This window comes from Sphaeramia orbicularis, chromosome 14, assembly GCF_902148855.1.
Source record: "Sphaeramia orbicularis chromosome 14, fSphaOr1.1, whole genome shotgun sequence".
Classification (NCBI taxonomy): domain Eukaryota; kingdom Metazoa; phylum Chordata; class Actinopteri; order Kurtiformes; family Apogonidae; genus Sphaeramia; species Sphaeramia orbicularis.
The window spans coordinates 25,488,160-25,513,862 of NC_043970.1; the positions used below are offsets into that span (position 1 = coordinate 25,488,160).

Here is a 25,703-nt window from a genome sequence, read left to right on the forward strand (position 1 = left end):
AGAACTACAATTAGACTACAACGTACTTGTCGCGTCGATGACGTCATGTCAGTCTGGTTTGGCCCGGCGCGGAATTTAAAAATAAGGATTTCCTGTGTTCAGTGGCCAATGTTGAGATCAGTCTGATCTGCTCTTATTTGTGGACATGCAGGATACATTGTATGTTTTAACTTTGCTAGATTTATTGTTATCTGCACTAGTCTGTGTGTTTAAAAGAAACCGTGACGTAATCAAACAGCACCCGTGTTATTTGTAGCAGCAGTAGCAGCAGTTAACTAAGTGAAGTATTTACAAAACACACAATAAAACGCGTTTTGTGTGTTTTTGGTAAACAGGTGGAAGCAAAGTAAGTCTGTGATTGTATTTATTCAGAGACTAATGTTTTTTGTGTGCGTTAAAACACAGTTAAGACGTTATGGCTAATGTTAGCACAAAGTTAGTTAAGCTAACATGAGAAACTGATGACACATCGGCTAGTTTAACTAACTAAACTGAGTTTTGAGTTGACATAGATAATAATGGAGGAAATGTCGTCTTGTTCATCAACGGTGACTGCTGTTTCTGGAGTATCTTTCCTACAGAAGACGTTGGAGCGTCTTTCCTCCACTCAGTGTCTGAAACTCAAAGCGGAGGAGTCGTCTCCAGTCGCTGTCATCGCTCTGCAGAGATACTTGTCAGAACAAACCGACGGACAACAGCCGCAGCCGGACACTTACAGCTACGACGTGACTGTGACAGACGGAGTATGGCGAGCAAAATGCTTCCTGGACCCAAGGTTAAACCACTTGGTGCATAAAAGCGTGCTGAGGACAGGGGCTGACGTCCGCATCACTCAGTGTTCCTTTGTTTACAATGAGAGGAGGCTGGGACACGGTTACATCTGCATTGAAAACCTCACATGCGGACTGTCTTCTGTGTGGCTCCGTGGACAGGATGTCACTGCACTTCCCATACTGGTGAAGCACGGCATGGAAAGGAGTGTAGCCCTGCAGAGTGATGTGCCACTGCAGGTGAGCCGCAAACATTACCTGGCTTTGTGGAACAATGATGATCCGGAGGGAGACATGTGGGCCATAGGGTCCCCCTCATCCGACACAGTACTGGACGGTGAGTCCTCATTGTCAGACAGTTCTCAAATGACAAAGACTTATGAAGCTCTATTTGATGAGCCTTTGCCTTAAGGGGAAGCAATTAATGTTAGGTCAAATACTGGGACACTTCACATCAGGGTCGTTTCATGCCAACTCCCCTTGGGTCCAGTTCATGTCATGGATTTATTTGGACAAATCTGTGTGAAAACTTCTATTACGTTCTTGAAAACTTGTAAAATCCTAAAGCTCCTCTCCACATACTTTTTGGGTTATTACTTTTTGAAGTTTTGAAGCCATGAATATTAACACTTCCATAAAAAAAAAAAAAAAACCTCATGAAAATTCTTGGGAAGATCCAGGGTCAAATTCTTGCTACCATTTCAAAGCATCTGTGGCGGTCAGTTGTTAAGCACTATGTAAACAACTTATAGACTATAGAACTATTGATACCATAACAAAACAAAATTAATTAATCGGTTTTGAAAATGAGAGATTCTACCTTCACAAACAAATAGACTATTTACATGAATACACATTGTAATTTATCCTGATTCTTGGGTGTTCATTACAGTTAATATAGGCAATTAGTGATGCTTAGTTGTGTTTATTTATCAGTTTAATTTTCATCCTGTCTATCTTCTGATGTGTTAGTTAGACTTATCCAGGAAGTTGTAGAAGAAGTTTTCCATATGTCCCAAAACATGTCATATTTATTTTTTGTGGTGTAACTTTTTTCCCCAAAGCAAGAAATGAAATTATTCGTCTCATCCATTGTGACAGCCCACAGATGATTTGCTTCTCCCAAAATGTAGCTTAATGTCAAATAGCTTCCAGGAAACAAATACTGAGTCAGGAATTTTAAGACTGCCCTCAAAAGTGAAATCCCTGCGTTCATTCCCACATCCTATGAAAAAGTGACCCCTCTTGGTGATAGCATTTAATGCATATATCCAGAATACAAGAGTTGTAATAATGTATGTTAAATTGAGTAGCATGTTGTCTAGTTATTTATTTGTATTGTAATAATTTAGAATGATTGTTCCCCATATTTTTACATTTTTATTTTGTATTTGACATTTCTATTTATTTTACTCGATGTCTTTGTTTTAACAGTGACTAAGATTACTCTACTGTGTAATCTGGAGTCAAACATTAGAAACACATGGAAACCTCTGCCTCTCCTTGTGAAGATCATGAACAAATCCAGATTAAGGTATTACGGCAAATTTGGGCAAAAGATTGATTACCCCTACCAGGTGAGTATGAGTTAAGAGTTTGGATCTAACATCCAGATTTCATCCTCGTACATTGCTTTTATACTGTGCCTGATGATAATCCGTGGTCTTGTGATATTACAGGCTTACTTTGAAGTTGCTGACCAGAGTGGCATGATGTCTCTCGTTCTTTGGAATGAACTTTGTCCAGAGTTTTACCAGAGACTGAATGTGGGCATGGTGCTGTACCTTCAAAATTACACACTGAAGCAGAGTTATTCAAAAAGGTCACGACCCCAAATGGGCCATCACAGAATGATGTCTTTTAACTCTGTAGGTATGTTGATGTGCACTGCAGTTTCAGGTTAAACACCACTGAAGAAATAAAAGACAGTTCAGTGAAATATCGTCTGAAAGTTTGTTCCACCACCGTGTTTATTGTGGTCTGTCTGACAGAGGTGATGAATTTTTCTCCTCAGCATTTTCTGTCATGTACTCTTCATATGTTTATGTTTTTTTCTCAGAAATCTGCCTGAACCCCCGTAACCCAGCTTCAGTCATCACTGTGATCTCACCAAAGAGCGTTCTGCCACAGTGGGAACTGCCTGAGGTCCCCTACCAGTTCACCACCAGGTTTTCATTTATTACCATGTCTGTCTAAGCAGAGGAGGGTAATCCCAGCTCCATAGAGTAAAAGTCCTGCCATGTATTTGTTCCAACCACTCACTGAACCAGCCCAGTTTGATAAGCACAACTCCTCATCTAGGGAGATGAAGGGATAATTAGTGGAATCACTTGTGGTAAGTGAACAGGTAGAACCAATACATGGTAGGCCTTTTACACTATGGAGCCGGGATTACCCACCTCAGTTCCATTGTAAAGCATTCTGATTAATATTATTTTACTATAGTGAATTCTGTATAACTTCATGAAATAAGAGTTTCATGGTGTCTGCAGGTTGAGCAGATGCAACATTAAATTTAACCTTTAATTCACATTTTTAAATGTTAGATCCTAGAAATAATTTAATGGCTCTTAGTTGTCATTAACATTTTGTCTAATCTCGATTACCCATCCACTAAATTACTTTTGTCAAAATGTGTCAAGCCTCTCTGGCCACATTTCTAATGTTACAAAAGTTAAACAAGTTAACTGAATACTATATCTGAACACTATATTTTTTCTTTCCCTTCCACATGCCTGTTGACAATATATAAATTAAAACCACAATTGATAGTTTTTTAGTGTAAAAAAAAAAAAAAAAAATCATAATTCCCTCCTGCCTTATTGTAATTCAAGTGGTCTGAGAGAATATGAGACTTCAGCACCCACGTATCTGTGCTGTCAGACTATGCACAATATTCTCAGTGATGCAGATTTTTGACTAATCACAGGCGGTTTCAGATACTTATTCGGGTATATATGTTCCGTCAGATAAGAGAATTAATCGATATCACATCATCGAAATGATCTGTCTTTTATGTTTAGTATTTTGGTTTGGACTGAGATTAGAGTGCTGCAAAAGGAAGGTGACTCAAATTCTGACCTTTTTTCCCCTAATTTTGGCTTCTACAGCTTTAATCTGACTCTTGACGCTAGTTTCCTGTTCCTACATAAACCCACTTTTCTTCCTGATACTTGTATTTACCTACAATGCTTGACTAAGAAACAATTATTAAAAAATCAATGTTGATTGTTGGATAAACAATCAGTATTAAATCTGTTTAAAATGCTCTTCAAATGGTTTAAAAACCATTAAATGAAAGTGTCTGATACCTGTAAACATACACAGTCTAACAGTTTTTTCCCCACAGGTCAGAATTGGAAAAACTGCCCAAGAGTTCTGTATGTGACATCATTGGTTTAGTAACGTTTGTAGGTCGTGTTGAAAGAGTAAAGAGCAAAGGGAATATAGGTAAGACATATATTTTTACAGATGTTGAGTTGGATATTATTTGTGAACATTGTAGAGAATTTTATTCAGTTGCTGATTGTTTTCCTTTGTTTTAGTTCCAGAGAAATACTGGACGTATCGCTGGGTTCATGCAGTCGACGGTTCATCTGACCTTCCATTTATCCTTGAAGTTTTTTCTTCCTCTCAGTCAGAAATCTTTAATCACATTTGTCCAAGTATGTAACTGTTTGGAATCATATCATTTATACTTGATTGAATCATTGTGCATTTTTTTTTTGACATATGGAAATCTTACAAAAGCAGTGTGTGCGCATTAAATTGGATGAATGTCCTTGTCTTCCACAGTGACCTACCTGGTTTGCACTCAGATGCGGGTGTGTCGAGTGGAAGGCTCAGTGCCTTACCTCACAACCAGCTGTGAGACGGAGATGTTCATTACAGGTCAGGTCAGCTGTGACAGTAGGGTCACCTTTCAGCCACTTATTAATGAAAACACCATCGATCCCTGCAGTTGGACCTGAGCTGTGTGTTTGTTTACAGGTCACCACAAAGGTCAACCTTATGTGACGGACCCCAGAGTGAAAAGCTTCATCCAGTGGACAAAGACTCTGAAGGACAACATCGTCCTCCAGAAGACTGCTGTTGGTGGCCATTATTGTTACCCTCCTGCTCCCAAGATCTTCACCCAATCAGCAGACAATGCCACAGGTGAGGGAACAGTAGAGAGCAGCTTCATTATTATAGTGAAACAAATGTAACCCATAAAAACCCAGCGCTTCTTTAGTGGCAGTCCCCAAATGCATTTTCTCTCTATTTAAGCTTTTTTAATTGATTTCTCATCATTTATTCTAATATTTTCTTCTGTGTTGTGTGTTTTTTGATGAAAATCAAGTATGTTCCTATATTTAATTTACTGATCATGTAGATGTTCATAAAAGCTCAGGTTAAAGTTGAGGGTTATTCAATCAAAAACAGAGAAAACTGAAGAAAAAGCTAAATGTATCATTAACTGAGCATAAACCAAGGTTCCCATCCACTGTCATTGATCCAACTCCATGGGTTTTAGTGGTGAATCAATGTGGTAGAAGATGACGATCTTTCCACATTCACTACAGAACCTCTGAACGTCCAAATCGGTCTTATCAGATGACCATGAAAAGATGAATAACTACATTTTACAGTAATCGCTGTATCGGTCTGTCGTGGTGAAGAAGGAGCCGAGCCGAAAGGCAAAGCTCTTGATTTACCGGTCAATCTACATTCCTACCCTCACCTACGGTCAAGAGCTTTGGGTCAATACTGAAAGGACAAGGTCCCGGATACAAGCGGTTGAAATGAGTTTCCTCCGCAGGGTGGCTGGGCACACCCTTAGGGATAGGGTGAGGAGCTCAGTCACCAGGGAGGAGCTCGGAGTAGAGCCGCTGCTCCTCCACATCGAAAGGGGTCAGCTGAGGTGGCTCGGGCATCTGTTTCGGATGCCTCCTGGACGCCTCCCTGGGGAGGTGTTCTGGGCATGTCCCGCCGAGAGAGACCTCGAGGAAGACCTAGGACACGTTGGAGAGACTATGTCTTTCGGCTGGCCTGGGAATGCCTTGGGGTCCCCCCGGAAGAACTGGAGGAGGTGTCTGGGGAGAGAGAACTCTGGGCATCCCTGCTTAGACTGTTGACCCCACGATCCGGCCCCGGATAAGTGGCAGATAATGGATGGATGGATTTTACAGCAATTATTTACAAGGATTTATACAATTAGTGGATCAACAGTTACTGAAAAGTTTAGATCAGTAGATATTTTTAATCGTTGGTGGATGTTTGGGTCTTTATGGGTTAATCTGTAAGGGGGACCTGACAACAGAAGTGGAATAAAATTTGACATAATTTCAAATACTATTATGAAATATTTCACAAAAATCATTTTTGTGTTTCAAATGGTGTGACTACATCAGACAGACAAAAATGCAAATTACTTTTTTATTGTTAACAAGAAAAAAATGATGTTGACAAAATGATGTTTCTGAAACATCCAATTTTGACCTTGAGGGAAACAGAGGTGCATAAAGGAGAATGTGGGTTTGGAGAATGGAACAGTGACTTAATACAATATATCACAAAAAAGTGTTTTCCACCACAGTAAATTAGTCATGATTTTGTTTTGTTAATGTATAATCACATGAAAATAAAAATAATTCGTTTTCCATTTTGAGGGAGGAGCTCCCTTCCAGTGAGTTCATTATGTTGCATCGTTATGTTTCTACAGCAGCTCAGAACAAACTTCTGACTATTACTTTTCTCTTTTTTAATGTATATGTCTGTTTTCTACATTGTAGTGTGTGTTGTGGACCAGACTTATTGTCACCTTAAAACAGGGGTATTCAAATCTGGTCCACGAGGATCCCTATCCTGCATGTTTTAAATATTTTCCTCTTCCAGCACACCTGGAAGCCATTACATTGTTATCAGGCTTCTGCAGAGTTTGATGATTACCATTCATCATTAACTGAACCAGTTGTGCTGGAAGAGGGAAATATCTAAAACATGCAGGATACCGGCCCTTGAGGACTGGATTTGAATACCCCCGCCTTAAAATATAAAAGTACAGAACAAAAAAAACAAACACAGACAAGGACCATTCATGCTTTTTAGTGGCAGTACCTTGGTTTTATATAGTCCTTCTGTCTTTTACTCTTGTCTCTGTAAGAGTTAATGCTGTTGGGTGGGTCTGAAAACTATGGTTCATTTTGACTTTGCACAAAATAGGTCTTTAAATTATCTCTATCTTCCTCAAAGATGGCCTGGTTCAGAGTGTAGAACTGGATTCTAGATTTCACTTTCACATTTTCCACAATTACCTGCTCAATACTGCCCCCCATGGGAGTTCAGAATGGAATTATTCAGTGATGGGAATGATCTCAGGGTCTGATTATGAACAGAAGCAATGTTAACTATAATTATAAACAGCTCTGGAAAAAATGAAGAGACCGCTCCAAATATCCAGACATCAGCTCTATTGAAAGCCTCTGGAATATGATCAAGAAGAAGATGAACGGTTATAGAGCTCAAACAAGCTTGAACCATTTGTATTTTTGATTAATGAGTGACAAAAACACCACCAGCAATGTGACAGAGTGAAAATCAGGGTTATTCCACCAAACGTAAATTGTTAGCTTTGTTTCAGGTCTGAAAACACTGCATTTATGTTACCTTGATGAGTTGACATTGTCTGAAAATAAGTTCTGTAAGTGGCAATACAGTTTTATTAGTACAGTGTCTATTATTTTTTTTAATCTTTGCTGTTTATATTTTTATTTATTATCATAAATGTTTTATCAAGTTACCTGTGGTATTTGAAAAATACTCAAGTAATTTGGTCTGAATGCATTTAATGCTCTATTTTCAGCCCAAATTCCTCTGGTTGCCTTCACTGATCTAAAGAGGGAGATAGAAACGCTGCATTACAGAGAACATAAAAGACTTGCAATTCAAGGGCAAATCATGGCAGTACAATACATGAAAAGCCTGAAGACAATGGACTCATACCAAACAGAAGAAGGAGAGGTAACCGATATTATTGTAAAAACACTTTTCAAACAGTTCCAACATCTCAAGTACAAAACAGCCTCTGGTTTCCAACAGACCTCAGGTTTTCCTGTTGATACATGTGAAGACACTGAGCAGGACTCGACCTGTGATCGCGGGATGGTCGGGCAGACGACGGCTGCCAGTTTAAGTCCATCCAGTGAGAAAGTCTTAACCCGTGGTGGGAAAAAAAGAGGTCAAACCAGGTATGATATAACAGTGTGTGAGCTTTAGGGTTAAATTGTGAAGTTTACCTCCTCTGTTAGTTTTGGTACATATAATTTTGTGAATTTAATGCCAACATTTACATAACCACCTGAGACCCAGGAAAGTAAAAGTTTGGGCTTTGATGCAACAGCATTTTTTATTTTTTTTTTTTAAGTGAAGCTGTGAAAGTCTCATCCCCTACAGAGAGCAGAAATGCATTGTTGGTTCTTAGGAGGATAATGAAACTTACCGTGTTATTGTTATCCTGCCAATAATGTAACTTTTCAACATATTTTCCAGAGAGGGTCATCAGTCGTCTGTGATTTTTAGAAGCACACCAGCAAAACGGTACTGAATATTCAGCAGGTAATGTTTCTGTGTGAACCACTTAAATCATTATAAACTAATTTTCCTGTTCTCTACAGAAGGGCAGGACATGAAGGTACGGAGATCAGACAAGAACAGGAAGAGATCAAATCTGGGTCAAAGGAGATGCACCACGTGGAAAACCAAGGTACACTAATGGCGCCTCAGTTCTACAGTGATATATGACATTTTACCAAGTTCTACTGTTAAGCTTCACAGTATTATAGTACAGGGTGTCCACAAAGTCACTTTACAATTTAAAATTTATTACAAAAGCAATTGATGAGATATGTTAATCAGATTTGTTTTATGTACTCAAAATTTGAATGTGTGGTGTGGAATCATGTGCAGTCGAATCATTGGTCCATTTTTCTTCAATAAGAGATCAATTACTGCAAATGTTTGCCTTGACTTTTGACTGAATATGTGTCACCACAACTGGATGACCTTTAACCAACCATCAATTTGCAGTAGGACAGTGCATCACCACATTGGGGACTGCATGTTGGTGGGTTCCTAAATCAAACATTTCCAGAACGGTGGATTGGAAGGGATGGCCCAATTCCCTGGCCACTTAGTTCACCAGATATCACTGCCCTGGATTTCTGTCTATGGGGTTATGTTAAAGATTTCGTGTATTGAACAAAGATACGAGACATCAGTGACCTGAAGAAAAGGTCACTGCTCTCATTGCCAACATTGATGAGGTTATTATACAGCCAACATGGCAACAAATCCAGAAATCTTGATGTGCTTCATGCAACTAAGGCTATATTCAGACTGCAGGCAAATGTGGCCCAAATCTGATTTTTTTGCCTATATGTGACCTGTATCCAGTCTGTTAAAGACAGTTTGAACAGCACAAATCCGATTTTTTTTTTCAAATCTGATCCAGGTTTCATATGTGGTCCTAAATCCAATCTGTATCAAATATTTTGCAATGCGACTTCAGTTTGAATGGCCAGGTCGTATTTATCCGACATTTACGTCATTGAAATACGACAAATGTCAATTCTGCGTGGCAGGAAAAACATATTTACTTCCATAAACACACTCTGTATACCTGTATGGACACGTATTACATCAGGACCTCTTTTACGCATGCAGGTCACTTCAGGGTTGTATTCAATTCATACTCAAAACTGATAGTCGCATTTAATGTGTAATATGAACAAGTACACAAAAAATCAGATTTCACCCTAAAAATCCGAGTTGTGCATTAAGACCTGCTGTCTGAATGTAGCCTAATGGTGCCCATACAGAGATGTATTAAATGAGGGGAAAAAATGTTAATATCTATTGTCTACATTATCTATTTTGTCATAATTTCCTCAATTTTGTCTATTCATTTCCTTTTGTACATGTGATGGAGACTTTATGGACACCCTGTAATACTTATTGATTTTAAGCACTAGAGACTTGACAGTTTTCTTTTTCCACCAGACTCTGATGTTTTATCTTGGCAAAGCAGCAGTTGGCCTAAGCAACAGCAGGACGTGCCTGAACATCTACATCATGGACGTCTGTTTGAGGACAGCATCTCTCAGAGGTTCACGTTCGATGAAAAGAACGTCCTCCTGCAGTTGAGTAACCTTCATCCATCTCGGTGGAAGTCAGAGCAAACCACAGACACCGCTCCATCTGTGGTGTGTCCGGGATATTACCAAATAACAATATTAGGTAAAGTAGTGTTTATGCCTTATATTGTTTTCCTGTTTTGTTTTTATGTTGTGACAAACTAATTTCAGTCCCCGTTTTCCACGTCATGCAGTCCTCTTATTTTCTACATCCTGTAATAGTCTGTGAAAATAGCTGAAAATGTTCTTTCTGGTATGAATACCGTCCTTTCACTGGACAAAAATAGTCCTAAACAGCTTAATTCCACCTTTTAGTCATCAGTGAGTCATAGTGAGGTGGGGATCTCTTTTCAGTGGAAACCATGAAGTCACAGATTTGAACTCCTCTTTTAAAAACATTCAGTACATATCTTTTAGATGCTAAAAACGATGCAGTCTGAACCCTTTTATCATCTCTTATTCAGTGTATTCAACTCCTTGTTTTGTGTGAGGTAGAAAGCAGCGTCTGTCTGCGCTCATAAGGAGCGTCTAGACATGTCCTACTTGTGCTTTAGCTGATTCTGAGTGCTCCTAGTTGTATTCCATCATTTAGATACTCATTTAATTGTCTGATTGCATGTTATTATCTGTAATTATCTTATGTGTTGTCAGGTCGATCTGTGTTGAAGATCAGTCTTAACTAAGTATATTAACCCAACAGGGTCAGAGAGCTTTGGGCTTTTATGAATGAGTGTTTACAGAATCAAAAGAATAAGAAAGATTTATTTATATAGCACCTTTTACAGACAATGGTTACAAAGTACTTCACAATAAAACTAATGCAGTTTAATAAATAACTAAATAATAGAAGCATAACATTTTTTAAAGTGGCTACAGAAATTACTGTGGCACAAAATATCAATTTGTCTATTACCACAGAGCAAATCGGTGCCCTAGTTATATCATATCTAGACTGGTAACTTGTTACGTCCTGAAAAGTACCAAGGCAATCAGATAGCAAATAGGTCGGATTTAGAGACAGTGGAGAATTCGGTCAGATGGTAACATTTTGGACTGCAACGCGGAAGTCTTGGGTTCAACTCCCAGTCAAAGTAGCTTTTGTTTTTTTTTCCCCTGTAGATTTTCAAATTGCTGCTGCATCTAACATGTAGCTCCGCCCACCTTCTACAATCTCCAGAGCAAAGAACACCATAAAACAACATATAGAGCATTTACAACAATAATTCTTATTCTATACTATATACTATCACTAATTTGCCATTTCTTCTATCAGTTGCCACAGTACTGTGGTAGCAAAATGCACAAAAGAATGCACTGAAGTGTACACCATATATCATCACAGTACTGTGGTAACAAGAGGCTAATGAGTTCATGTAACAGTATCTGTTACGTCACAGAAACACTGGATAGTAACTTGACAGTCAAAGAAGCGGTCAACACCAGTCATGTACAATTCATTTGTTTATTTCTTTAATAACTCAATATGCAGGCCACTAAAAAAAAACCACAAAGGCCTGAGAAATGTGGCAGAGGCCGGGACAGTGTAGGTTGTGCCAAATAAATGAAATTAACACAACAAACAGGGCCTAACTGAGCGTCTAAATGTAAAAAAAAAAAAAAAGAAAACAAAAGGAACGCCTAAACTTATCTATAAACTGCGGTCTAAAAAACATACATGGGTGGCACTAACCAGTAACCCTAGTGTGTTAACAAAAGACGAAGCTGTGTGGAAATGCAAAAGTGTATAGGGCGCCCCAAACTCACCCAAGTCCCGAACCTCACACCAAACACCCTTCAAACAAAAAAGAAAATGGCTCACACAAAGGACTGTCATGGCAGCAGGAAGACAAAAAAAAAGGGGGGTGAAGTCCTCAGGGGGAAGCTTTTCAAAGGTGTTCTTAGCTCTGATTGGCTGGCTGGAGTCTTCTTGGTCCAATCATAGGTGGCTCAGCCTGCCCAGGTGGCAACCAATTTGTAATCACCTGTAGAAAAAAAGGAAGGCAGGAAAGCAGAAAAAACCACCACCCTCTGCTGTCTGACATGTAACAGTATCCATAATTGGCTCTAGTACAAATGCTAACATTTGACTGGCTCTGTGGCAATAGACAAACCGGTATTTTGTGCCACAGTACTGTAGCAGTAACCATTGGCTAAAATGCATGAAGAATAAAATACATGGAGAAATAGAGTAAAAAACATATTAGTCGTATAGCCCTTGTTTAATTAAATGTTTAGTGAAATAAATAAGTCTTCAGTTGTTTTTGAAACGTGTCCACAGTGTATTAAGAGAAACTCACTGCTGTGCAAATCTTTAATTTCCAGAACATATTTTATTTGTTTCTTTCTTGGGTAACCGTGATGGTTTTAATGAGTCTGTGATTGAATCTGGTTTTTCAGGCATAAATAAGCAGTTAGCCGTCAATGCTGCGTATCTTCCTGTGGTCCACTCTGATGAGCCCAGGGCTGTGGGTCTTCCACAGGATCCACACGGAAACTCAGCGCTGTCCTGCCTCTCGTCAGGTTTCTTCTGCCCTCTCAGCAACACGGCAGACCTGAGCCAGTCGATACTTCCACAGCCTGGTACGTTACACCAAGGCCACAACACAAACTGAATATCTATCTGTCAACACACAGTTTAGCCTTTGATCGTGGTTTAACTTCAAACCTGTGCGGTCCTCATCACTTAAATATGAAAACAATCAGAAATTAAAATGTTCATGAACTTTTATGTGAGTGTAACGTATTATCTTCCATAGTGAGGTCGAATGAAGTTGTTAAATGTTATTTGTTAAATTAACATCATTTTCTGCATGGTCACTGAAATATTGAGAATGTCTAATTATAAGAATATAATCTGCTGCACACTAGATGATTCCTGCTGCCATAACTGTCCTGTTTCAGACAACAGGAGCCTCGTAAAGAGAGCAGATCCATTCCAATATTATGTATGCACAGTTCCACGCTCACACCAGGATCTACAAAAATCAACTTTACGTGAAAAAAATTGACATTGGCAGGTAAACTTTCGACCTGCTATGAGAATGTTCAGACTCAAAAGCAGGATCTCACTTTTATGCAGCTAAAATCTGGAACAGTATCTGTGATATTAAACCAGCCCCAACTCGGAGCTGAAAACATGTCTTTTTAGCTCTGCATATGAAATAGTTTTATCTACACTCTTCTCTTTTTACTTTAACTTCTTTAATTTTTAAAAATATTTTATTTAAATTACCTTGCATTTTACTGTTTTTAATCTTCTTTTCTTGACTATGTATTTTTAACTTGTCTTTAAAAAATTTTTAAACTCTTTCTTTTTATTGTTTCTTTCTGAAGAATTCATAGCAGATATGGACATACAGAAGGAAGACAAAAAAAATAAAGAAATACAAACCTCAAAAGAAAAAGAACATAGTGGATTGCCATGTCTTTCCAGTTTGCTCCAGTGTTGTTATCAATAGGATCATCCTGATCCTGTCGTTGCATAAACAGACCATTTCTCCCACTTTTCTCGACATTGTTCTTCTTGAGTCCTTATTTTATGGGTCAACAGTTCCATTACAGTTATCTCACTCACAATTTTTTGCCAGTCATGTTGTGTTGGTGGATCTGCTTTGTACCATTTTCTTGTGATTGTTTTCTTACAGGCTAACAAAATTTTCAGTAAATATCTGTCCTCTTTTAATACAGCATTGCCTGACATATTGCCCAGATACAATAGTATACTTGACTTGGGTATATTATAGCCCAGAACTTTAGAAATTACCGGAACTTGTCTTTTATTTTGTAAAGCACTTTGCCAAATACTACAAAGAACTGAAACTTCCTATATCCACCAAAATACAGTATGTTTCCCCCAAATTTTCTGAAGTCAAGAGGGATTTGTGATACAAGAACATCAGTTTAAAATTCTGTGAAATTTCTTTGACATTGCTGATGTTTTTGCATTTGTTATTTGGACAAAAGGTGGAAGAATGGCATGTATTGTTACTCATTCACATAGTTATTGATTCGTACATGTGAAAACTTCTGGGTGTGCGTACTATCCTAGTTTCTGACGTATGTCGTGTATGAAAGCTGCGCAATCTGTCATACACACACTGCAAAAATCCAAATCTTACCAAGTGTATTTTTCACATTTCTAGTCAAAATATTTCATCACACTTAAAATAAGACATAATCACCTAAATAGTAACTTGTAAGTGAGATACAAGAACTTATTTTACTCTTGTTCCATTGACAGATTTGTTGCTTGAATTAAGCAATAGAAATGAGAAAAATACACTTGGTAAGATTTTGATTTTTGCAGTGTGAGGCCTCAGGTGTCACATTACTACATCATAATCGACTCTTTTATGTCACAAATCCTGCCCTAAGAGAAACATCAGCAAACGAATGTGAGAAAACCGTCACAGTCTCATCATTCTGCACAGTTAAAGGTAGAGATTACAGTGACTCATGACAAATGGCTCTTGTTGAGCAAAGGGAGACTTTAGTGAGTAAATAATCTATCTATTAATTTTGTTCCTGTGTTTTATCTTTTTCAGAGGAAATCTTAGCGACAGCCAGTGAGCTGGAAGACTTACATGTGGTGTGTGTTCTGGATCTCTGTCATTTGGGCGGAAACAAAGTGGAAATCCTCATCAACAAAGTGTACGGAGTGAACGAAGTTACGCTGTAATAGAAGTTTCAAAAGTAAAAATTTTAGTTAAAATCTACCAGCATTTACATCAATCATGTAGTTACAGAAGTGTTTCTCTTTTGTTTGTGTGTTTTTTTTTTCAGATAATAACAGCACTTAATACTGCCTACATCTGCTTGTCTTATGTAAAGTCCACATTAATGCAGATTTTCAGTTTTCCAATGGATATTTTCTTCCTCCATTTTATAAAATAACTCTGTCCATGTGACAACACAAAAAACAACTATAAATTGGTGCAAACTCTGTGCCTTTGTTTCTGTTGCAGCAGATATAGAGGCTTAAATCTGTCCTGAAACTGAGCAGCAACAACAAGCTCAGTTCGAAAATTAAGTTACCATCAGTGTTGGTTCAGGCCTTTACATCAGAGGTGTCAAAGTCCGTTTTGTTCAGGAGCCACATACAGCCCAGTATGGGCACAAGTGAAAGAATAACCTAGAAATAATGACAACTCCAAACATTTCTCTTTTTTTTTAGAGTTAAAAAAAGGAAAGTTACATTATGAAAATGTTTAGATGTATAATCTATCCTTCAAAAAAATAATTTATACCTTTAACATTATTTAAGAAAAATAATTGTAATTTTAACAATATTATGGCTCAGTTTATTATTAACATGTGCATTACAACTTACAGATCACAGTGGATCTACAAAGACAGAAAACATTTAGTAACAGGCAGAATATTATTAAAAATGCATTTATTTATCTTAAGACATTTCAGGTTATACACATTTTATATTTTCATGTAATTTTACTTTTTTTTTTAACACTTTAAACAAAGAGAAAAATTTGAAGTTGTCATTATTTATCGGTTATTATGAATTTTTTCTGCTCCAGTCCACTTCATTTAATATTGGTCTGTATGTGACCCCTGAACTTAAATGATTTTGACACCTTTGTTAATATCTTAAGTGTAATTTTTGCATCTTATACATTCATCCCATGGGTGGGATTGGACCCCTTAATGGGCCAGTTTTAGTCTGCAGAATATATGTTTGACATCCCTGCTTTACATGAGGTGAATTTGTCCAGAATGCCAGTCTGGTGTCTGTGCTGACCTTGATCTTCTGCAGATTATACACTGAATTACACACCTGGATTTGATGTTTCAGGTACGTGTTCATTACACAAATCTAACAGACAGGAGTAAAATGGGATGTGACACCATCACTTTCCAATCTTTACACACAAATATACACAAACTAGAGCTCTGAAAAATCTTTACGCTGGACATTGTATTTTAAGAATCTCTGTTTTTTTGACCTAAGACACAGTTTACATGTGGATAAGAGGCCAAAATGTGGAGAAAAATATCTGTGTTAGTGTGGATGGGACATTAAATTACATATGAAAATGTACAGTTAATGTAAAATATTTAGCATTTTTTATACAGAAAATGTTTTGATTCATTAAAACACTCAAAGTGGGCTTGAATCTGGTTAGTGTCTGTCTAAAAAAAACCCAAGTTCTTAAGATGTTGAAAGATGTTCTGATGAAGGAACAGTATAAATAACAGACTGGCTATTTCGCAGATTAAAAAAACCCAGGTTGGTTTTGTTTTTAAGTCCCTGCTGAAATCTTTAAACATCGTTGTCATGCGGTGTGACGGTGCCGCTCTGTTCATTTATGTGTGAATTGATTCATGTTTACAGTACATTTTTCACAACTTGCCTTTTTGATGTGGAATTATTTTTTTAATGACACAGGTTAAAAACACTTGGGCACAAAAGTTCGTACCAGCCTGAGGAAACAGTTTGCTCCATATGTATGTTTAAAAATATTTATTTCCAAATATTTCACAATATCCAGGTTGATTTTATAAATAATTCAGTATAACATAATTAATATCAAGATATTTTAGAATGTAAACTTAATTTGTTAATGTTTTTAAAACAATATTCACAATATTTTTAAAGCTTATTTTGATGTAAATACAGAAAGAAAACAAGCCATACAAGTGACTGTGCAACACCAACTTGAACGCAAAAAATCCTCACCTCCTCTAATAAGACACTTCATTATCTGTTACAAAATTACTTTAATTTTAAAATCATATAACATACATATCTATTAGACATATAAAATAAACAACTATATAGTCTGAACTTTTTTTTACATTCTATTATACAATATATTCAATGTTTGTTTCTGCACTGAAACTGCAGAAATGGCTGTGTACCAGGTTTGTTTTCTTTATATCCTGGTGAATCTTTTACAGAAAATAATGTCTGACTGTCACATGTAAAGAGCCAGTCGTTAGTTTACAACTCAAAATGTAGCAGTTAAAATGTGATTAAAATCACATACCTTCAAAAACATTGACACTCAATGAAAAAAAAAACCCTTAAAGAAGAAGAAAAGCATTCTGCAATTTGGAAATGAAAAAAGGTGCAGCGACTACTGACAGGAGAGCTTTGTGACTCGACTACAGAGACGAACAGTACCATTGGAGCACATGGAGTATTTACATCAAACACTTCTGTGACGCAATACACACCAAACTATCCCTAAAAATCTCAAAACCAAACCAGAATGGGTGATCTGCCAGAGCAAACACGTAGTGATTCTTAACCCACAGCTGGAGAACAATGTGTGAAGTATTTCAACATGATTCACTCAGTTGAGTTTAACAAACAGAATTTGCTGCAACCACCTTTTCCAAGGCAAATATGACTGGAGAGTTTTTGTACACAGATGTGTTTAGGTCGACACAAACCATGAGGGAAATAAAAATCTGATATTTTGCATGAGTATATATTTTCTGAAGAATCTCTTTGGATTTTCTTAAAAATAATATTAAGAAAGGAAAAAATATCGTGAACTATGGCACCTCTGAGTTGCTGGCTGAACTGAAATTTTATGGGCGTTTACTAAAACCATGCTAATACAGGACTGCAGAAAGTTGGTTTTCTTATAGAAACCACTTTGAAGATGATGTAGAATTGCACTTTTGCTTAAAACTGAAAACTTTAATTCCATTCTGGCTGTAATAGTAAATAACCTCTTTAATGAGCTCTAGGATTAATGATATTATAATGGTGAGTGTGTCTTCTTTTATATATCTCAGCAGTCCTTTGTTAAATTTGGGGAAAAACTAAGTGCCAAATTCCAAAAAGTCGCAGCAGATATTGACGGTTCTAGGAATGTTGGGATATTTTCATTACAAAAATACTTCCATATAATTTTACATAGTAGAATGGCTTACTATACACCTCTATATACATAGTACATCTGCTCTGCATCATACAGTATACAGTAAATTAACATTCTTCTCAAATTGACATTGCACATAGTAAAACGGCACAGAACATACACACCCCAAGTCAGAGTTGAGTCTTATAATCCAATATGACCAGCACCAGTCTTAAAAAAGGACTAATTCACTCAAATGTGGATCTGGAGTTAAAATAAATGTCACACAGTGTACACAACCCAGGGAATAAACGTAAAAGTCGACGTATTTGTTTTGTTAAGTTTTTTTTTTTTTGCTTAAATTATGTGAAAAGTCATATGCTTATGACCCTGGCACAGGCAGTTGCAGTACAGTGTGTGCATACAAATTGTCTTGATTGTCATAGAGAGAAGAGAAATACATTTTCTAGTGTGTTTATGTCACAAACTGCACTCGCCTCCAAACCTCTGTCCCTCTATCTTCGCAAAACTCGACCAGCCAGAGTGGCAGCGATGAATTCAGACAACAGCATTAATGACGGCTCTTTAGACAACACACACATACATGTTCGTCCACCTGGGGAATGACTGAGTGCAGGCACAAGAGCTGAGGAGCAGTAAACGCATCCTAGTAAAAGTTACATCACAAAACCAACACGTGAAACAGCGTCCAATGGATTCAAAGACAAACGTGTTATGTGTTAAAGTACTGACTGCTTCATACTTTCATATGCTTTGTGTTCAATGTTTGTCATCTATCACGATAAAAGACTGAGAAACTGTATCTGCTAGCGCTGCTGTTGCCGGTTTTCTGAATTCATTATATATCTGTCTACACTCTGAACGGCTCATTGAGGAGATAAATAATGAATAAATAACTAACTTGACAGAAGTGTTACGTTACCAATTCATTTTCTAATTTGGAAAGATTAGCTTTTTATGGTTGCGTAACTTTCAGATTGGCCTAATTAAAAAAGACAAGATGAATAAATTGACTGATTCGATGTAATTTGATCAAATAAATAGGTTAATACTGTTGCTAAAATATTCCAATCAGCAGGCTCACACTTCTGTAACAGATCTGCGAACTACAATCAGGTGTTTCATGGCTGATTTTTTTCCTACTTGATCATCAACATGAGACATTAAGACCAGTGTTGACCTTTCAGCGTCTAAATGACAACATAAAACCAATTATTTGGTAAAAAAAAAAAAAAAAAATTGTCTCTTATTCCCATAGACTGTGTCAAATATATAAGCAATAAATAAATGATTCTTTTAGGGTTTAAGTAAATAGATAAATGAAACTTATTAGATGCTATCATTACAGAAAATGTTAAAATTTCAACTGACTGGACAAAAAGGCTGCAAAAAGCACCCAGTATATCTCTTAATATATCCAATATAAATCTAGATGTCTTTGTGTTTCAATTTGATGTGGAAAACAATAAAGTATGACCTATGAAAATATAACTTTGTATTCCAAATGGACCTGAGCTGGATTTTTAAAGCCGTAATCAGACAAAACCATCAAACCGTACCATGGACTCACCACGGTTAAAGGCACGAATTTACCCTGACTTTTAACATCCAAGGACTGAGCTCATCAGACGCATCCGACCACTTCAGAGCTTCACTGTCATTCTCCGTGAGAAGCAGTGGGAAATTTGTAACCCGCCCCATCCCCATTCTTCAGTCCCAGATTGAGGCTTTAAAAATCTACATTGTCTGTGTTTTTTTTTTTTTTTTAAATATATGTAGTTGGAGAATATTCCCCCACTCCCCAGTGTCGCATCTTCACCCTTAGTTCTCACCAAGCCTGATTTTAGATATGATCTCACTGCTCTGTTTTCTATCAAAACCCCGATTCAATAACCTGCAATGAATATTACACGATGCACATACCTGCGAGACAATCACTGTTGGACACTGGAGCATCACATACTGCCAGTCCGCTGAGACATACACTGATGTAGAGTTCCCATTCTCACAAAACCCTTCATGAACCACAAAGCTGACTAGGATGAGGACTTTTTGTCACTGGAAAGGGGTGTTGAGCTACTTAATATTAAACAAGCACAAGTGGGTGAAAATAAACGGACAGTAATTCATCTACTAATTGTGGATAGGGAGTGGTACCAAAGTGCAAACAGACATCTGACAGAGAATTCTCTTTGTTAGATGGAAAACTTCCAACATGAAAACACGTGAAAGTCTTCCGAGCTGTGACGGATCGAGCATCGTCACTGATCGACAGCCGACACTTGACGTGGCCTCGGGTTTTCCTCGTGCAGCTCCGCTCGTGGCTGACTTCACGTTGGTGCAACCTCCGCTCGTGGTTTCCTCGCGACCGGCTGCTTCTGACCGGGCAGCTTCACGTCAACAGTAAGGTCACTATGAGCAGTCCTCTACTTTCAAGCATCTCTACTGCCAAAGTTGACATCAAGTTTGACTTCCTGCGTCTTTGAAATGCCACAGTGCGCTGTCACCTGCGTGGTGAGCAACACTGAGGAAGTCTCAGCGCTACCGGGTCAGCAGATTTCGGAAGTCTGAAACACTGCCAGTCTGGTTTTGGGAATGTTGGTATTGCCTTTGTTGCTGTTGTGCTTGTGGCAGTTGCTGAGGCGGCTGCGGCTGCTGCTGGATGTATCCCACAGTGCTTTGCTGTGGGACATTAGTGGTGTGTAAGAATGCTGGAGTCGATCCGAGTCCTTGAGGCATCTGGGGACACAGAGGAGGATATGAGTGTCACCAGTGTCCCCTTTATTTGATTAAACTTAAAAAAAGCCTTAACAAGTGAAAAAGTAAAGGGGGCTTACCAATACCCCCACCTTTACCCCTCCTGCTCACTGATACCCTGTCTACCCAGCGACTCATTTCACCTGAACTTTCAATCTTTTAAAAATCTTCTAAATAATAAAAAAAAAGAGTAAAAATTGAGAAAAATGCACATGTAAAGAAATTTGAAAACAATTGGGTGACTAGTGTCTGACAAATTGGTTCAACGAATTTTCAAAGTTAAAATTAAAAAAAAAAAAAGAAATGTAAAAAATCCAAAAATTGTAATTCAACCATCAAACTGTGCAGTGCACCTCTCCTCATGATAAAGAATATGTGTCAAATCTGAAACAAATTGAGTGAATAGTGTCTGAGAAATCGGTTGGACAAAAATCTCGAACGGACAGAATTCCTGGAATATCTATATAGAAATTTTATAAAATGCAATAAAAATAATATTAAAAAGGTCTTTTCATTTGTGGTAAAACACCTTAAGTTTCTGGTTTTGTGATGTAAAGCTTATTTTGTTTGTTTTAAATTAAGTACACTGGCTTTCACAACATTAAATAATCATAAATCAAAGTTCTTGAAAACATTGTACAAGAGTTATAAAGTTATTTGCAGGTTTTACACTCTTCTGGAAATCTACATACACAAAATGCCAAAACATTTTAAAAAGAATAAAACAAAATAGATTATTAAGAACGAAGAAAATCACATATAGCAATTAAGAGAATGGTGATAAATGAAAGTCCTCATCACCCCGCCCTTTGTGAAGGTACTTCAAACGTGTCCCATTCTCAGTGTTGTACCTGAAAGAACTGCTGGGGCTGCTGTAGCTGCAGGGAGTGCTGGGAGGCCTGAGGCTGAGTGTGGAACGATGACTGGGACTGGTGTGTGATGAAGCTGTTATGAGGGATCATCACGGGGGAGGTGAAGACCGGCGAGGGCACGAGGACGGCGTTGCAGTTGACCTGCTGCATGGAGAATGGAGGCGCGATGATCTGCTGCTCCAGGGTGTATCTGAACGGATGACGCAATCGAGAAAACACGGGGTTAACAACACTTTACTCATAAAACTAATAATATTGTTGTAATAGAAATATTGTTTCTCTTTGTCTGGTGGGATGACCATTGTTTTGGTCCTGATTAACTATGTACCTGCAGCTTAAAATAATGTTAGGATGTTGAAATATGGTTAGAAATGACTTAGGGGAAAAGGGGGGGTTAAATAAGTGTTTACTTCTTCCCACTGTTTTTCAGATGTGTAAATACTATTCAAATCGTAGTATTCCTTTTGTAAAATAGTATTTTTTTTAAACTCTTTTTATTGAAATTAGAACACTGACAATATACAAAAATAGGACCAATGGCCCTGTAGCTTACCGGCCAAATTAAAAGCTTTGGGAAATGTATCCAGATGCCATTTATTATCACCCAGTTATGTGTATTTATTCTATTACAGAAATAGCCCATGTTTTGGTCATATTCCAATCAGATCTGTCAAAAATTAAAATTCCAACTTGATATCATTGATACTTACTGATTTATTGGATCAATCCACTTCCTATCTCTTATAATGGGAAAATTTTTCAAAGTCGCACCAAATCCAGAATCAGATCTGGATCAAAATAATTTCAATACCTTGTGTTGACATCATCATAAAGAAGCTGTATACCAAGTTTGAAGTCAATCAGAACTGGAGTTTTGGAGAAGATGATGATTGAAATTTTTTCACCATAAGAGCCCATGTTAAATTTTCCGTAAGTTTCCGGATCCAGAAGAAGATCCTGATCAGCATGTGACCATTATGTTTTGGTCATCTCCCCATCAGGGCTGCACTGTAGAAATTCACACTTGATATCATTTATATTTACCGAGTTATTGCATCCATCCACTTCCTATCTCTTATAATGGGGAAATTTTTCAAAGTCGCACCAAATCCAGAATCAGATCCAGATCCAAATAATTTCACTAACTTTTGTTGACATCATCATAAAGAAGCTGTATACCAAGTTTGAAGTCAATCAGAATTGTAGTTTCGGAGAAGAAGACGATTGAAAGTTTTGTAACGGATGACAGACGACAGACAACGCCGCCGGACACCACATGACAACAACAGCTTACAGCCTGTCGGCCAGTAAGCTAATAAAAAGTTAGATACAGTATCCAATATATGTGATGTCAGAACAAGAACACTACATCTGCACTAACATGTACACACACATTTAACCGGGGGTGTCTGCCTACTTACTTAATATTAAAGTAATCTATAAAGGGCTGCCAAATTGAATACAATAAATTTACATTATCTTTTAGTGAAAATTTGATTTTCTCCCAATGTAAGTGTTACATAATATCTTTCAACAGAGCCTGATGAGTCAAAGGATTTTTGTTCGTCCAGTTTAACAGAATTAGGCGTCTGGCCTTTTGTTGTTGTCTTATATTGATAATTTGCTTTTGTTGGTGGTTGTATTGTCTTTTGTACATGTCAGAAATAAAACATTCATTTACTCATTAGTGAACAGATGTCAATTCTGTGTGTGTGTGTGTGTGTGTGTGTGTGTGTGTGTGTGTGCGTGTTCTCACATGGTTTGGGAGATGCCCATGTTGCACTGGGAAGGCTGTGATGTGACGCTGCTCGTGGGAACCAGTGTCTGCATTGGCTGGTTCAGTAGCATGCTGCAAGGAGTAAGATATGTTAAAGGAAATGAAGGGGGAAAAAAACAAACCCTGAAGTTTACATTTGACCAGACTGTGCAAACACTAAAGTTAAAGTTTGGACTGTTTGTTTCTGGACTGGACTTTTTGTTGTCATTAATTATTCATATACTGCATTTCCTCAAATAAATACCAATAGTAATCTAATGCCACATCTCCAATAATGGATGGGGGCGTGGTTTGGTGATATTGTTATACCATCATGACATTTTCAACACTTTACTATACTGTGATTATGTTTCTTATAGTTTCTAAGAAAGGTGATTAATTAAATTAGTTATAAAATAAAATGTTGGGACAAAAGCCACTTCATGTAATCAGCTTTCAGTGATGTATATACTACAGTAGCCTCTTTCCGAAATCAGGAAATGACCTAACATCAGTAAAAAATGTTGATATGAACGTGTGTTTTTGGGACATTTCACTTTTATTGTTTTCTTTAAATCATTGATTAGAAAAGTAATCAATGTAGAAGAGAAAATGACAGAGTATTCAAGCTCAAAGTGACTGTATGTTGATAAGTCTGTTTCAGTTTGTGGACTCTTACCGTAGTTGTCCGTCTTGGGTGTACTCGTTGTCCGTGTGTCTTTGGTTTGCATCCTGCAGAGGCCTCGTATTGGTCTGAGAGAACATCATGGGGTTACTATAGAGGGGCATCGTCAGACTGGTGTTGGTCTGCATTGGCAGACTGACCGACTGGACCGGCCCAGTCTGTGGAATTCTCTGCTGGACCTGCACAAAAAGACAACAAACACACAAGGATGATCAGCCAAGTCAGTCCAAAACCAGAAGAAACCACACAAAACAGCATTAGTTTCAAGTACACTCTGCAATAATCCTTCCCCTGTGAAAATGCATTATATTATAAAGAATTACAAAGAGCAAAAACAGATGTGCATTTTTCCAACTCTTCCTGTCTAAACACAGGAGATACAGTAGTTAAACCCACTAATCATCTGAATAAATTCAGAGGATTATGAAGGATCTAGAAGGATTCAGAAAATAAAAACCGTCTTAGAACTGCATTGTTGATTAATATAAGAAATAAACTATTCTACCCGAAACTAAAACAAAGCTACCATCTGCAGGTGTGACGTCAGATCCTTTAACAATAGACGAACATTAAGTCTAAATCCACACAGCCCTTCTTGTTCTGTTTTGTACCGGAAACTAGATAATGAAGTTATTGACCAAAGACATCTGCTAATACAATCAGACGATGGATTTCCAAATGACAGTGGATTAGAATTACCGCTTGGCCTTATGGGCTATATTTCAATGTTTTTCTAACTGCAGTGGTAGAAAAAAGTTTTTGGACACCCTATACATTTGTGATATATTGCATTAAGAATCATTCTTAAGTCATCTTGTCTTCTGCCAAGTAGCTGAGGCCAGGCTGTAAGGTGTGACTGTTGATAGTATGTTGACTTGGAATTCTCATATAAAGCAAATATGAAATAAAATGGGCAGAAGCATTGGTGCTGTTAAACAATGTAGAAATTGCCTACCATATCAAATAAGGAAAACACGTGGAATCATTAATTCTGTCGCGTTTAGATTATTGTTCAATCATTTGGTCAAACACATCACAAATAAATCTAAATAAACTTCAAATTGCGCAAAATAAAGCAGCTCGAATAGTCCTAAACTGTCCATTTAGAACAAGTACTAGAGACACTCACACCCGTCTGGCCTGGTTACATGTTAAAGGCAGAATTAGATACTCTTTAGTTAAATTTATTAGAAACATCATAATTACAAAAACACCTGAACTTTTTTACAGTAAACTGACTTTCTTCAGTGCCATCCATCAACATTCCACACGTTAGTCAGAGGACAGACGTTTCCTGTTGCCTGCCTGTAGGATGAATCAAATACAGGGTAGTGTGCAATACAGGGCAACGGTGGTGTGGAATACATTGCCACAATTATTAATTTCAGAAATTCAAGCCGTTAGTTTTTCTAAAAGGTTGAGAATTTTCATATTTACCCAAGAATAACTGCCTGAGCTATTGCACATCCTATAACGACAACATCTAGACGGTTTGTTTTTTTGTTTGTTGTGGAGCTGTTTTTATTAATTAATTAATTTATTTATTTTATTTGTTTTTATTTTATGTTTTTATTTTTTATTTCTGATTTTTGGTTTATTTATTCTTTTTTTTCTGTTGTTGTTGGTATTATCATTGTTATTGTAATTGTTCTGTAATGTGCGCTGTTGTTGATTTTTGGTTTTTGTGTTGTTGTGTTGAGTGTATGTGCATCCTGTTTGTTGAGTGAGTTGTGGGAAATTGTGGTGCTTTGTTTATGTGTTGTTGATGACCCCAGGAAGAGTAGCTGCTGTGGTGTGCAGCAGCTAATGGGGATCAAACTAATAAACTAAACTATTGTTC

At 37.4% G+C, this 25,703-nt stretch overlaps 2 protein-coding genes across 8 annotated transcripts in view; one reads left to right on the forward strand and one right to left on the reverse strand.

Annotated features, from left to right (window-relative positions):
• Positions 1-109: 109 nt before the first annotated feature.
• radx (RPA1 related single stranded DNA binding protein) lies at positions 110-14,647 on the forward strand. 2 transcript variants are annotated; one of them, XM_030153627.1, is made up of 15 exons: positions 110-1,107; positions 2,205-2,347; positions 2,450-2,642; positions 2,830-2,938; positions 4,120-4,220; positions 4,316-4,435; positions 4,566-4,661; positions 4,761-4,928; positions 7,615-7,772; positions 7,851-7,999; positions 8,301-8,348; positions 8,426-8,514; positions 9,810-10,046; positions 12,341-12,523; positions 14,488-14,647. In XM_030153627.1, the coding sequence occupies exons 1-15, from the start codon at positions 519-521 to the stop codon at positions 14,619-14,621; spliced, it is 2,517 nt and encodes an 838-aa protein (XP_030009487.1). In that variant the 5' UTR covers positions 110-518; the 3' UTR covers positions 14,622-14,647. The 2 variants fall into 2 exon arrangements, with proteins under 2 accessions (XP_030009487.1, XP_030009488.1); XM_030153628.1 differs by having other exon boundaries at positions 8,429-8,514.
• A 2,099-nt stretch (positions 14,648-16,746) lies between these two features.
• The window catches only part of npas2 (neuronal PAS domain protein 2), a 52,557-nt gene continuing 43,600 nt past the window's right edge, over positions 16,747-25,703 (reverse strand). For 5 of the 6 annotated variants that reach the window (XM_030153622.1, XM_030153624.1, XM_030153623.1 and 2 more), the window contains 4 exons: positions 23,858-24,042; positions 23,179-23,271; positions 21,402-21,612; positions 20,335-20,532 (listed from right to left, as the gene is read on the reverse strand). In XM_030153622.1, the coding sequence (XP_030009482.1) occupies positions 20,335-20,532; positions 21,402-21,612; positions 23,179-23,271; positions 23,858-24,042 (687 nt within the window). Of the gene's footprint in view, positions 20,533-21,401; positions 21,613-23,178; positions 23,272-23,857; positions 24,043-25,703 lie in introns of all 6 variants that reach the window. The other variant, XM_030153621.1, reaches the window with a different exon arrangement.

What these genes read in the sequence shown, in the direction of transcription:
- radx (XM_030153627.1), top strand. Translation starts at nt 519, where the DNA reads ATGGAGGAAATGTCGTCTTGTTCATCAACGGTGACTGCTGTTTCTGGA. An exon ending in ATCAGCAGACAATGCCACAG is followed by an intron (nt 4,929 to 7,614) that starts GTGAGGGAACAG and finishes CTCTATTTTCAG; the next exon opens with CCCAAATTCCTCTGGTTGCC. An exon ending in AGAAGCACACCAGCAAAACG is followed by an intron (nt 8,349 to 8,425) that starts GTACTGAATATT and finishes TGTTCTCTACAG; the next exon opens with AAGGGCAGGACATGAAGGTA.